Here is a 15,480-nt window from a genome sequence, read left to right on the forward strand (position 1 = left end):
AAAGGAAATGATTTTTATTTCTTATTTCAACAGTTGCGTATGTTAGCTGCGACATATGAATCAAGATGCTATGACCGAAAAAATGTGATTGACAGATGTTGATATATGAGGTGTTCAGGCTGACATATAACTAACTGGCCTGCATACGAAAAAAAACCCCACAGACCTTAAGACAGGATTTTTTTAAATAGAAATTTTCTAAATTTTGGGACAATATGGTCTGATAAGAAGAACATTTGTATACATGTTTAAGCCAGAATTAATTGACATTTAAATATGATTTCCCTACAACTTCAAGATTTAAAAAAAAACTTGATATGCTCTATTCAGAACTCCACAAGTCGAAAAGTTTAAGTTTTCACCTTGTTTAAATTCGTAAAAAGTCTTTAAGGAATCTTTGGCTATCAGATTATAATCGATTAATCGAGAAAATAATTGACAGATTAATTGACAGATGAATCGCTTTGCAAAATAAATGTTAGTTGCTTTCCTAATTCCTACCTTTGCAGCATTTTTTACTTTATCGCAACATTAACATAAACTTGAAAGCAAGGGTTAGATTATAAAACATTATCCTAAGCGTCTGAGGCGTGAGGAAGGTTTTAATAGGACAAGCAGCTATGGAAATGGAAGAAGAGTTTCCTGGTCAGGTTAGAGTAACACCATCTAATTACTAGGGGTGTAAATCACACCCATTATAGCGATTTTATTCAGTATCAATTTCCTGACCCAACGATTCGATTATTTTCGATACTCAAGAATAAAACATGATTTGATTAATTGGTTAATTCTTTTTTGCCTTACAGGCTAGACAATGCTTCAAATTTGAAATAAAATCAATGAAAGCTGTAATATCATTATGCATTTTATTTGAGAAACGACAGCAAAGAAGTAGCAAAATCGTAACCTCATTCACTGAAAAATAATAATGCCTCTGTTTAGCGCCACCGCAGCACTGGAGTCAGAATTACGTCCAGGAGCAAATAGATAAAAAAAAGACCGGAGCGCAAAAAAAAAAAAACATGAATCGATACTCTTGCGGACGTGTCGATGCATCGGATCATCGGCTGTTGAACAGATGCATCAATACAAAACGATTCTTTACACCCCTACAAATTACTAAACCCAGAAGAAAACAAAAACAAACTATTAAATAGGAAGATGTTTGCAATACGGTATTAAAGTAAAACTTAGAAGAAACATGGGGTGGGTGATGTACTCACGACTCCACAGAGAGTAGGCGAGGCGGCAGTTGACTCTGCGGTAGAGCTGCCTGTTGATCGGCCAGAGGATGCACGTGCACAGCTGGATGAAGTTAATGATGAGGCCGCTCACCACGAACACGAAGCCCATCAGCAGCTGCAGGATGAACAGGCTCTTCAGGTAAGCCAGGAGAGCCATGGCTGAGGGGCCTGGAGGGGCTGAGCGGGCTCCTCTCTATACACTACGACCAACCTGAGCACAGCAGGGACAGCAAAAAGAAACCATTACCAGTGTTTGCACATCCATAAAATAGTTCAGACTCTATAATGTGATGCACATATAACGGAAAAAATTTCAGGTGGCCCCTACCACGGTGGAGTTCCTTTACAAGCCGCGCTTACACGGCCCTTCAGCCAAAACCACCGACCTGTGAACAGAACAGAGGAGGAACTCAGTAAACGATGAGGGAAGACCACAGCACTATTCGTGCAAACATATTTACCATATAAGAATAAAATAGTCTCTCTGTCTCAACATTGGGTCTTATTTTAACAAGCCGGTAAAAAGTCATCTTAGTCACAGCAACAACAAAAACGCTTAAATTGGAAGGCAGCTGGACTTTTTTTAAAGAAGTTTCAGCACCTATCCAGGAGTGTTAGTCAGTTCTGTCAGTTCGCACCACAGCAAGCTTTGGTTGAAGCGCTGATGCATGATGCTTATTTAAAACATTTACATCTGCTTCTTTAAAATAATGCTAAACTCAAGGGCTGGTTACTGGTATAATACTTTAACAAGGTTCATATGTTATGCATTTAAACCATGAACCTTTTCCTTAACATGGCTCCTGTGGGCTGCTTTGCTGCACACTGCTGGTCAGCAGTCTGAAAGACAGCGGTTTGGAAATATTTCTACCGGTAATATCAAAAAACAAAAGAAAAATCAAAAACACTGATAGTTGCAGTCAGGTGTCCAACGAGGGTTCAACCTGTGGCATGGGGACAATCTGCAGCCCTTAGCATTAATTATGAGGCCTATATGGTAGAATTTGGTCCTCAAGGAAGACATGCTGATGGTCATTTGAGTAATTTTAATAACAAATCTTAAATAGAAAAAGGTTTTTCTTTATTTATAATCTCATCTATGCCTTAATTTTGATACAGGATATATTACCCTAAAAATACATTGGTGTTTTATTCAGAGCAGCCTTAGGAACAAACCAAAGATAGTCTTTGGTTAATCAGAGTGGACTTTTCATATCGAGCTGGTTTAATACCTATTCCACATCCCTCCTATTGTGTCGCACCATGGTTTCAGTGCTCGCTCCCTAAACTGAAGCCTGTGTTTTATAAGCAGAAACTTCAGGACTTGGACAAGAAACTTATAAACACACTTTTGATATTCTCCAAGCAAAATCTAGTAAATGTCAACATTTTGTGTCTCCCCAGCTTTCACTGACCTAAATCTTAAGACGTACATTGGCATCTTTATATCTAGGCCTGAAGTAAAGGCAGTATGGGCATAATAGTTTTTATTGAAAATTGTGAGAAATTACACTTTAAAGGGACTTAATATTTTATTTTTTCTTTAAAATGGAAAAAGCCTCCTTTAGACAGATGTTAAAATTTGAATGAATGCTTTAAAAACACATTGGATTTATGCCAATATGTTTGTATTGTCAAATTATTAGAACTTTTATGTATTTTTTTTTTTCCCCAAAAGGTGACCCTCTCAGTGTTTTAGATGCCCTGAATATTCCTGCTTCAAATAAACATTTTCTAAACCAGGAAAGTTGGGAAGATTCAACACCAAAAAAAATAAAATAAATAAATTTTCATTTTTTGAGGCAAACATTTTAAATTGTTATTTTTTCTACTTTATTAGAATATTGCACATTTAATGTTTTCCAGAGCAGGTAAAATAAAATAAAAAAAAAAAATTGCAAATAATTTGTTTAGTTTTTATGACCGAGGAAAAAAAAAAAAAAAAAAAAACTATCTGGACACCCCAGTCTTAACATGACTAGGGATTTCACAATACAAAAATTTTACACTTGATATCCAGGAAATAATTAGATCTCAAAAAGAAAATTCTATATAAAATGAGGATAAAAGAATGCCCAATCAATAAATATAAATATATTTAAAAGATTTGGGTATTTTCCTTTACTGTGAATAAAATCTAGAAATCTAAAATGAACAACAAAAATATGTGAGATGGACTTTTTAGCAAATTAGTACCGAATCCAGATACAGTGTTTGAGTATCATTTCTTTTGACAACCCTAAATGTCAAATTAAAAGCAGTAAATACTCTTTTTAAAACATCTTCTATGCTGTAAAAATATACCATTACTCAAAGTTATCATTCCATATAAAATCGAATGGGGTTTGCTTAAGAAGTGTTTTATACAAAGCTTAAATTTTTACTTTTCAAAATATATAATTAAAGCCAGAATGGTAGAAAATTAAAAGGAAAAAATCTTTTTGACATCAGATTAATTAGTAATGTGAATTCTGGTTTATTATAGTGAAGAATAAGACATTATGATCTAATAAATGATTAATAGCCTCAGCCCAAGATGACCCTGTGTCCCACATCCAAGTCCAGGCTGCTTCTAAGGAATGCTGGTCTAAATCGAAACGTATCAGATTTTTTTTTTTTTTTTTAAAGCAGACAATATAACAGCTACAACGTTTTGAATGATTCACACACTAAACCGTGGGTCAATTTGATAAAAAAAAAAAATGATTACAAAAGGAGGCCTCATGTAGGAAGAAATGTAGGTTAAATCGACAATCACAGCTTGTGTAGAAAGTGGACAACAGAACAAACAATCCTGAATTGAGGGTTCCCACATCTGCAGCAAAGCCCATTAGTAGGTTAAGCCCGTTTTAATGCAGTTCTGACCAACATTTCTTATCTGTGGTCTAAAAACCCCTCGGTTCTCCAGGACGGCTCCACTGACTGGCTTTGGTAAAACAGCAAACTCTGCTATATTTTTGTTTTACGTGGGATCCTCTGCTTATAATAAGTACTTAGAAAGCCACTGCCGTGTTTAAGGATATGAATTAAACACTGCAGAGAGGCAGAGATATATGCAATTTTTTTTACAATATGATCAAACAAAAATGATGAATTTAAAATGATCTCAGGAAACCGACCAATCATGCTTTAGCTTAGCCAACATTAATTAGATGTATTACCTTCAGGACCTCCCTGTAACAATAAATTACCCAATAAAGGCCTTTCTCTAATAAAAGTTGCCGCTTCTTTTCACTCGCTCAGTTTCTAAGGACATAACTTCCAGAAAAGCAGGGAGAAAAGCGGCATATTTCATCCTAGTTCCAGTCACATTTTGGGGCCGGTGTCAAATGTCAATGTCAAAATGAAGGATTAAATTAGTTACAGATCTGAGGTTTATCAGCTTTAAGTTTGCTTAAATGTCTCAGTATCACGTTACAAATGGGACCATTTTGTCAATAACAGATCATGGTACCTTTTATCTCAAAAGCTAAGAGGTTGGTAATTATTAGACAAACATGGTTGACCAAATCCCAAACCAAGAGTGGTGAGGATAAATCCATTCCTAGAGTGCCAGGCAGCCATTAACAACAGCTTTTAAATAAATCCTGTACTTTGTTAGAAAAGCTGAGCATTTCTCAAACAGCTAATGCATGTTTCCATTCACTGTTCTTCCATTTTAAAATCACGGTTTTATTCATGTTTTACTCATTTATTCAAATCCACAAGCTTTACAACTTAAGTTACATAGCATGACATTTACTTTATAAAGACAATATGGACATTTTTACTGAACAATATCTTTAAAATAGCCTTTTTATTTGACTGTTTTGGCTACAATATTGTTTGATGAGCAGACTGACACCTCAGTAGTTCAGCCCCAATTCATCTGTAAGCCTGTAGCCTATTTCCTGAATTTACATCAGGTCAGAATTTCCTGCACTTTTATGCTGATGTGACGTCATGCACGTCCATGATGAATGGGTCCAACCTAGCAAACAAAGCGTTGATGGGTTTTCTGGATACATAGAGGCGACCGGCATCCAGCTCAACTCGGACACAAATGGGAACTCAAAGTAAGGTGAAAAAAGTTAAAAATAAAACACATTAAACACACAGACATAAAACAAACTTGTCAAATATGAGCGTGCGCTACAAGAACGAGCAGAAGAGTGCTGCAGTTCCGTGCTTTGGCCACAAGTGGCAGTATCATTAGAAGACTTCACCATGCCTCCTTAATTAGGCTTTTCTGCTTGTGAACCAAGTACTTCCACGCCTAAGTAACCCAGCTTCAACACCTACAGTAAGCTTTATATCCGTTCCTAGCAAGAAGCTTCAGACAACTCAATTAATCAACACCAAACCCAACTCTTTTCTCTAAGGTAATGAATAAAGAAAGAGAAACAACTCAATAAAATTTTCAAAGCATTTAGGAGAAGATCCTTGTTAAAGGTACATGAGGGACCAAGTGACCAAAAGCAAGTAAAAGGGAGATTAAAGCCACCCCTCCCCTGCTTGTAGCTAACAGCTATGCTAACAATTGCTTTGTAAATACCGCAAAAAGCATGAAACTGTGGGATTCTTCCCTCACGGTTATCACAAAATTTGAATCTCATACTGTGTAATAGTCAAAGTACCCATGAAAGGTGGACTTCAAATGAAGGAAAACTTATTACCGCTAGCTCTGAGTTAGCAAAACAGAATGGAAGCTTTATTCAGATTTGTTTGAATTTCACTGCAATGATTAAAAAAAAAATTAAAAGTACATATTTTTCCAGACAGGCCTGCAAAGTCTGATTCAGGTTACAATAAGCAGCACAACAAAGACTGTTTAAGCTTAAAACTAACTTCTAATCTACATGAAGCCAGGTTCATTGGTCAGATAGGGGCTCCCTGTTAGACGAAATGCTCCAGAAAGCAGCATAGGACACCTGCACCAAGTATGGGTAAAAAAAAGCCTCTCTTCCATGACGGCTGTGGGTGGAAACCCCTATCTGTTTAACCGGTTACCAACAGCCGTGTTTGCACACATGAGCCGACAAAGGACTCGCTTCTCCCTCAACTGTCTCTCACATTTATCTAAAACAAACAATAATCATAATGATTCCAAAACAAACAAATCACATTAAGGTTCGATGTTTTGATTTTTCTACAATCAGGAATATGATTTCTATCTTATTGTGGCTCAGTCTCAACGATCAGAAACTGTTGGTATGTTTCACCCCAAGCTGCCAACCAGGCTGCCTGCTTGGCCAAATGCTTTGCTGCTGCAGCACGCTGGGCTCAGGCAGACGGAGGCATTTCCAAATACAACATGAACTTTGCTCTCATTCCTCTTTCTGAAGACACTCCTTTCCGAGTCCATTTATGCAATGAGCAAGATCAAACATGGAAACTACAAGAGACTCAACTAAATAAAGAGTTTGACATAGCTTTCGAAAGATGGTTTAATTTAACGTGCATTGTGATTAATACACTTTCATGTGCAATCTAACCCGTCCTCAGTGCAGCTGGCCTTTGTTATCAGCCAACAGTGTGGAAAACAAACCTGGAACATCTGTAAACAACCTTTCCTGTCAGTTTGTTTTACTTCTTGTTCTCCCAAAACCAAAACAAACGTATTCATTCCCTCCTTCCCTGCAGCATGAGAGAAGGAAAACATGTACAGGTGGCTCGGTGTAAAAAATATATGTAGTTAAACACAATAGAGGCCTCAATGGTGAGCAAACAGCCTGGAGGAAAAGATAAGTAATGCTGACTGGGTTAAAGCTGCTTAAGGCTGGGTTGCTGCCTCTGCTCTACATCACCCAAATATAGCATTTATGCTAAAAAATTACCATATTTCTATTAACATTTACAGTATAAAAAGTTTCAAAATGCAAATGTAACCAGAGGAAAAGTGAGGCAAACTTTAAAACTGATTAAATACCAAGAAACACCTAAGATGCACGTAGAGGATCTTCTAAAAAGCACAGTAAAATCCGGTTGGACACGTCCTGTCATACCACAGCCGCACAATTAAACACCTGTCCTTCGTTGAACTTACCAGTAGACATAGTAGGCCAAGGCCATGAACACCATGGCCCCACAGATTCCTGTGAAGATTATGACAGCACTCTGGTTCAGCATTTTGGCTCTTTGGATCCCACCAAAGCCAAAAAGTACAAAAATATGAAAGTAAAAGCCCACACAGAGCAGTGGATGGTTACAGGCTGGCCTGCTTCATAGCCGCGATAATCCCACAGTTGGGAAAAGGGGAGATTATGATGATGACAGCAGAATACAGCCAGATCCCAGGACCAGATCAGCGTAGGCGAAGAAGCTGTACGCTGAGTAAAGCCTTGCCCATCAGCAGCAAGGAAAAAATATTTTTTTTTAAATGTCACCAAAAAGAATGCATTTCCATTCTGAGAGAGCGATCCAAGCAAATCGCAGCCAAAATTAAAAACCTTTGGAGATTCTGTAGAAAGATGGTTTACTTCTGGAAGGCAGGAGCTGCACATGTACAGTAAGCAGAGTCTTGGATTCACGTCCTCTAATCCAGAGGATCAGATTAGGGCTGATTAGCAGGCTATGTGCACCCTGAATATGTCACATCCCATTAACACAGAACAAGACACGCTTCTTTCTACCAGGACACTGATGGCATCTGTTGTGGTACAAGATTTTCTTAGAAATCAGGACTTTAGCCACCTACTGATATGACCTTACATTAAGAAGCTAACAGATTCCAGAGATGATTGAATGTGATCTAATACACCTCTGTGTTCCTTCTACCTGCCAATGTCCGCCTTTTATAAAGTATTCATACTGCTTGGATTCGCCTCATTTTGCTGCATTAAAATTCCCCTTTTTTTAAATAAAAAAATAACTTCCTGTTGACAGCTTGCTCCACCTGAGCTGGGAATCTCTGCAGCTCCTCCAGAGTAACCATTGGCCTTGATGCTCTCTTTTGGAGGAACATTTCTTTACTTTGAATTTTGTTTCATTGTTTTTTGACTAGTTTATATTTGGGGTTATTTCCAATGATTTGTTTTTTTTTTGCAGTATGTTAATAATCTAATTTCCTATTCTGTATTTGTAAGCCAGCCACAAAGATCAGGCACTATTTTTGTGAGTATGAGTACCAATGAAGGGCCAGCATCAGGCTTTTAGCTAGCAATGCGTACGGCCATACATTTCACGCCCTTTACTAAAATAAAGACATACTTTACATCCTGTTTTTCCCCTGAAATCTTCACTCCAATGTTCAAAGTTTAACTAGAAGAGATGCTGGAGTTGGAAAAATATAACTTTAGCTGCTCGATGCGCCACATCAACCAATCAGAGAAGCTGATCTGGGAGGTGGCAGACAGACAGCGCTCCTGATGCAGAGCGCTATGGTCACTCCACTAGAAAATTCATTAATGCCTAAATTAACTTTAAATGTTGTACCACATACCTGAAAAATACCAACGTTTACGTCCAGCAGCCACAAATAATAAGAAATCCACCAGTAAGCGACTGGGCCTAAGGGAGCCGGTGCTGGTGATTCCCAGTGACAGCACAGCGCCTGTAGGTGGTGATCTGAGCGGCTCCAACAGCGAAATTTTTAAAGGGAAACACAGGTTTTATTTTTTTATATTGGGCCCTTGATTTTACATCATTACATCATGTTCTACTCACCCATATGAGTTTTGTGTCATTTGGAGCTGTTCTGAGGATATTTGGTTAGGTTATATCCAAGTAACGTCTTCCTATGGGCAACGAGTTGAAGGCACAAACCAAACTGTTCAGAATTTCTCATCTATGGTACGCCAGCATTCATCACATGCAGGCGAATCACTGTCCCCCAGACATCCGCAGTCATATTTTTTATATTTATATCTTTTAAAAACAAAGTGGCAGGGGTTTCTTTTCTACTAAAGCAGAAGAAACAACAGAAAATGTTTTTTTTTTTGTTTTGTTTATTGTTTGCTAAACTAAAAACTGTAAGATACAACTTCCAGGGTTTGGACATTTTAAAGAAATATACCCACAGTGCATCAGCAGTTCTCTGATACAAGCTTGCTTGAGTCTGAAAAATGGTAAACTGCAAAAGGTTCAAGGTGTACCAAAAAATAAGGACGGGCAATTTAAATGGAATAAGAATAAATAAATAAAAAACGTTTGCACGCAATCAATGCATTTTTGGATACATTATCCATAGAGGAATGACCCACAATAGAACACCAGTCCTTTAAGAGAAGCGTTCATGATTTCAGTGAGACTGTGGACACAAACTGTCCGACGTTAAAGAAGAAAGCTGTTAAAGGTCAAAGACCCAACCGGAGGCCCCACCACCAGGCACAGAAACCAGAAGGAGATAAAAATACATTGTGATCCCTGAAGAGTGAATTCTGTTCATGTTTCACTGCCCGCACTCTTCACATGGCATTAGTGCGCTGCCCTGGACCCAAACTACCTTAAGGAACACTGCTGTTCTTAGGAAGAACACAGAAAAATATTGCTGTTGGTGAGAGGAAATAAAAGCAGCCACAGATCTTCCAGTTTCTGGGATGTTTACAGAGATATGAAGCGAATAGAGCCATAGTAACAAACCAATCATTTACCAAAAAACAACAAAAATACAACAACCATTTTAAGGCAGTTTCTGTGAACTTTCCAAAATCACAATATTTGAGAATTTATAAAACTTTTGTCATTTGTACAACATTATAGGCATTTAATATAAATATTTCGAGACTGTAAAACTGCTTATTGGATGTTTAGACTACAACTCTCTCCATAGAACTATAATAGGGCTGCAACTAAAGACTCTTTTGCAAAACGATGAATCTGTCAATATTTTTTTTTTTGATTAATCGATTAATAATCGGATAACAAAAAGTTCCTTAAAGAAGGTTTTTTTTACAAAATTAAACCAGGTAAAACTAAACAATTTCCACTTGACTGACAAAATAGTTTGTTTTTTTTTATCTTAAATTTAAAATGTTTAAATTTCTTTTTTTAATTTTGGTATAATTACTGCCGCAAGTGGGCCGCTCTGTCAGCTTAAGGCATATTTTACAGTCTCTATACTCCAGTTAACGATTAATCGATTACTAAATTAGTTGACGATTATTTCAATAACCGGATAATCACAATCATATTAATTTTTTCAGCCCTAAACTAAAATATTTAACACAAATAAAATGTACAATAGCAGCAATAAAAAAAAAAACACTTCCAAATAAAGTTAAAGTCAAACCTATTTAAAAATGTTATATAAAATATCTTGCAGCAGCCTATAACTCACTGTAACTGTATTGCTGTGTATGATATTAATAATAAAAAAAAGAAATGGCCTGATGGATACCTGATGCAGCTAATTTGCCAATAATGAAAGCAAATATATGAACTGGTTGTTAGATCAGTGCATCTTTAAAAAAAATAATAATAATCATAGAAGACCAAATACTTGTGTTTGCCATTTTAATCAAGCGGGCCACATGTCCTGTGGTGCCCCGTCCTGCATGTAACAGAAACGTCTCTGTTAAAACAACCTGATTTACTGATAGCTCATCTGCATATTATCAAATGCAACAGAGAAGCTGTTAATCGTCCATACAATTAAGTTGGGATGCAACAAATCTATGCTAAAGCAAAAAGCCACTATACGTACAGCATGCAGTGGCTTAGGTGAGTTTTGGTCTAGTAGTTAGAGCAGTGCGCTTGTGCTCTGAGAAGGNTTTATTGTTTGCTAAACTAAAAACTGTAAGATACAACTTCCAGGGTTTGGACATTTTAAAGAAATATACCCACAGTGCATCAGCAGTTCTCTGATACAAGCTTGCTTGAGTCTGAAAAATGGTAAACTGCAAAAGGTTCAAGGTGTACCAAAAAATAAGGACGGGCAATTTAAATGGAATAAGAATAAATAAATAAAAAACGTTTGCACGCAATCAATGCATTTTTGGATACATTATCCATAGAGGAATGACCCACAATAGAACACCAGTCCTTTAAGAGAAGCGTTCATGATTTCAGTGAGACTGTGGACACAAACTGTCCGACGTTAAAGAAGAAAGCTGTTAAAGGTCAAAGACCCAACCGGAGGCCCCACCACCAGGCACAGAAACCAGAAGGAGATAAAAATACATTGTGATCCCTGAAGAGTGAATTCTGTTCATGTTTCACTGCCCGCACTCTTCACATGGCATTAGTGCGCTGCCCTGGACCCAAACTACCTTAAGGAACACTGCTGTTCTTAGGAAGAACACAGAAAAATATTGCTGTTGGTGAGAGGAAATAAAAGCAGCCACAGATCTTCCAGTTTCTGGGATGTTTACAGAGATATGAAGCGAATAGAGCCATAGTAACAAACCAATCATTTACCAAAAAACAACAAAAATACAACAACCATTTTAAGGCAGTTTCTGTGAACTTTCCAAAATCACAATATTTGAGAATTTATAAAACTTTTGTCATTTGTACAACATTATAGGCATTTAATATAAATATTTCGAGACTGTAAAACTGCTTATTGGATGTTTAGACTACAACTCTCTCCATAGAACTATAATAGGGCTGCAACTAAAGACTCTTTTGCAAAACGATGAATCTGTCAATATTTTTTTTTTTGATTAATCGATTAATAATCGGATAACAAAAAGTTCCTTAAAGAAGGTTTTTTTTACAAAATTAAACCAGGTAAAACTAAACAATTTCCACTTGACTGACAAAATAGTTTGTTTTTTTTTATCTTAAATTTAAAATGTTTAAATTTCTTTTTTTAATTTTGGTATAATTACTGCCGCAAGTGGGCCGCTCTGTCAGCTTAAGGCATATTTTACAGTCTCTATACTCCAGTTAACGATTAATCGATTACTAAATTAGTTGACGATTATTTCAATAACCGGATAATCACAATCATATTAATTTTTTCAGCCCTAAACTAAAATATTTAACACAAATAAAATGTACAATAGCAGCAATAAAAAAAAAAACACTTCCAAATAAAGTTAAAGTCAAACCTATTTAAAAATGTTATATAAAATATCTTGCAGCAGCCTATAACTCACTGTAACTGTATTGCTGTGTATGATATTAATAATAAAAAAAAGAAATGGCCTGATGGATACCTGATGCAGCTAATTTGCCAATAATGAAAGCAAATATCTGAACTGGTTGTTAGATCAGTGCATCTTTAAAAAAAATAATAATAATCATAGAAGACCAAATACTTGTGTTTGCCATTTTAATCAAGCGGGCCACATGTCCTGTGGTGCCCCGTCCTGCATGTAACAGAAACGTCTCTGTTAAAACAACCTGATTTACTGATAGCTCATCTGCATATTATCAAATGCAACAGAGAAGCTGTTAATCGTCCATACAATTAAGTTGCAACAAATCTATGCTAAAGCAAAAAGCCACTATACGTACAGCATGCAGTGGCTTAGGTGAGTTTTGGTCTAGTAGTTAGAGCAGTGCGCTTGTGCTCTGAGAAGGTTACAAGTACCCGATTCGATCCCCACAGACGGCACTCTGGGTCCCTGAGCAAGACCCTTAACCCCCACAATGCTCCCCAAGGGGATGGGTTAAGTGCAGAGGTAAATTTCTCCAGTGTGAGATTAATAAAGTTCAATTAATATTATAATAAAGTGTTTTTACTTTAAATGATCAACCTTTTTTAAAAGGATTTAAAATCCCAACCCTCTAGACATTTCATTCATGCAGAAGGAACACTGATGTATAAAAATAGCCGACACAAAAAGAAGGCCAGGCCAACATAAAGCTATAAACTAACATCAGAACTAGCAGCAAACTATGTTGTCATTTTCAACAAAGTGTAAAATAATCCCCCTAACTACTCATATTTAGTATCCTACTCATCTGAAATTGGGTTATTCCAGAAAAGACAAGTCTAACAAACAATTAGTTCAAGCTGAATGGCTCTGCGTTCCTAAAACAGGATTATAAACCCCTTCAAAGCTGCCTCAGCACTTTGTGGGGATGTGGCCACACTAATAGGCAGGCAGTGACTGATAAGACCCAGCGATACCCAACCGCCTTGTTCCTGGTGTTGGGAGAATGAGAGGACTAATGGCAAAGGGGTGAAATCAATGCACCTAAAGCCTCTGTGCTCTTACCTATTCTCTCCTAATATTGAATAATAAATTACTGTCTAAATTCATTAAAGCGTTTGAACGGTCTTTCCAAGAAATCAGTTCTTTGATAAGGTCTTATCAATGCACATATACCTCAAAGTCCCATAGGCCACCAGAGGGAACGATGGGTGGATAAGGGAGATCAATGGGTTACCAGTGCGTGTCCACATGAGACTGAACTTTGTTCAAACACGTTTGGAAGTAGACCTCTAATCAGGACACTTTATTTTATTTGCACCATGTTTTCTGAACACAACAAAGCATTTATTTCCACACTTTGGTTTAAGGCAAAGAAAAAACTAGTTGATGATGTTTGAGAGCTTCATTAAACTAGACTGAACATGAAAAACATCTTGAGCAGAAATAAAGAGGACTGTACGAAGCAGCCCACAGTCTCAGCCTGGAATTGACATAATAGAACTCTCAGAGCAGGAAGCTTTACATTAAAATTTAATTAGCGATGTGAATGTGTGCAGAGACGGCACTGGTCAAAAGACTACCTGGGTGCAAAGTTTGGCCTGTCTTTACTTTTTATACCATTTATTTAGGCCTGATGAAGGTACACGGCCACCGATCTGCAAAACTAGTAAAGATTGAAGTGATAAAGGTTTTGAAACTTAAGGAGAGTAGCTGTGTGTCTGTGATGGAAAGGTTCGAAGAGAAAAAGGACAAACAATTTTTAATAATCCCACAATAATCCCCTTCTCCTTTTCCCTTTTATAATCAACTCAATGAAATCAGCCTCGGCTCAGATTGGTTGGCTTGAATATTTAAATATATGCTATATGGTGTCTTAACAGAAAAAAACTTTCAGATTTAAAGTGATTTTTAAAAAAAGGAGAAAAAAAAATCTAATAAGCAGGAGTGTATTCGCAAGTATTTCTAGATAGGAAGATTGAGTACAAGGACTAGTTTGAGGTATGAGACATGTACAATACATCAATACAATGCACCATGCGGCAAAAATCAAAGCACCTCAACCTGTATAAATAAACATAGGAGCACATTCACTGCAATCAAAAGAACATAGCGCTTTAAATAATCTACATAGGGCTAAAACAATTCATCGGCTTAATCGTGATTAGTTGATTATTGAAATAATCGTCAATTAAGTTAGTATTGATTATTCGTTAACTGGAGACTCTAAAACATGCGTTTAGCTGACAGAGAGACCCACTTAGAGCAGTAATTATACTTCGCTAAAAAAAAAAAATTTATATATATATATATATATATATATATATATATATATATATATATATATATATAGCATTTAAGTTAAAAAAATGTTTTCATATGTCAATATGCTCTATTCAGAACTCATCAAGTGGAAAAGTTTGTTTCACCTGGTTTAATTTCATTAAAAAAAAAACTTCGTTAAGGAACCTTCTGCTATCTGATTCTTAGTCGATTTATGGAAAAAAAATAAACAGATTAACAGATTTGCAAAACAATCGTTAATTGCAGCCCTAAATCTATATCTAATGGATCCCCTTTAGGATGTGGTAGACCAGGAAAGCTTTATCATGAATGAGATGTAGACACATCTGCAGCTATGTCATAATCCTGATGCCAAAAAAAAAACAAAAAACAATTGTATTTTGATTAACCTGGGCAATGCGAAAAGTTCAGCTTAGCTCAAAGGGGAAAGAGCTTCAGTCCTCCTCTTGCAAAGAGTACCTAATAAAGTAGCAAGTGTGCATATTTTAACCCTTTAAAGCCTGGACCAAGAAGTAATACAGGAAATTCTATATTGTTTTATTAGAGTTGTGATTGAACTTTCTGACCAAATAAATACATAACATATATTTTCTGTTCTCTATCTTTGTCTGAATGCGTAAGTGAAGGTTTGCAATATCAGAAATATCAAACTGATGATGTCTCAAAAACTAATGTTAAAATATGATACGCTTGGCTTTAAAGGGTTTTAATATGCTATGAAGCCACCAACAATGTAATTGCAATATCATGCAGCAAACCTTCTGCACATTAGCATTGTATGCATGCAGCATGTATTACACTCAAACATGTGCATCACAGGAGTAACTTTGTGATGGACTGGTGTGGACAGTCCCCCCCAAAAATTTCCGCCCCCCCCCCCCCTTTCTGCTAATTTACTTTAGCCAAAG

The 15,480-nt window shown here is 36.6% G+C and overlaps 1 protein-coding gene across 1 annotated transcript in view; it reads right to left on the reverse strand.

The window, feature by feature from the left end:
* The window catches only part of agpat3 (1-acylglycerol-3-phosphate O-acyltransferase 3), a 24,821-nt gene that overhangs the window by 7,107 nt on the left and 2,234 nt on the right, over window positions 1-15,480 (reverse strand). Inside the window, exons 2-3 of the mRNA XM_015375356.1 lie at window positions 1,573-1,630; window positions 1,224-1,455 (exon numbers count right to left, since the gene is read on the reverse strand). Of these exons, the coding sequence (XP_015230842.1) occupies window positions 1,224-1,401 (178 nt within the window). The 5' untranslated portion in view covers window positions 1,402-1,455; window positions 1,573-1,630. The remainder of the gene's footprint in view (window positions 1-1,223; window positions 1,456-1,572; window positions 1,631-15,480) is intronic.

The sequence above is a fragment of the Cyprinodon variegatus genome, unplaced genomic scaffold, assembly GCF_000732505.1.
Source record: "Cyprinodon variegatus isolate N-32 unplaced genomic scaffold, C_variegatus-1.0 Scaffold6, whole genome shotgun sequence".
In the NCBI taxonomy this organism is placed as follows: domain Eukaryota; kingdom Metazoa; phylum Chordata; class Actinopteri; order Cyprinodontiformes; family Cyprinodontidae; genus Cyprinodon; species Cyprinodon variegatus.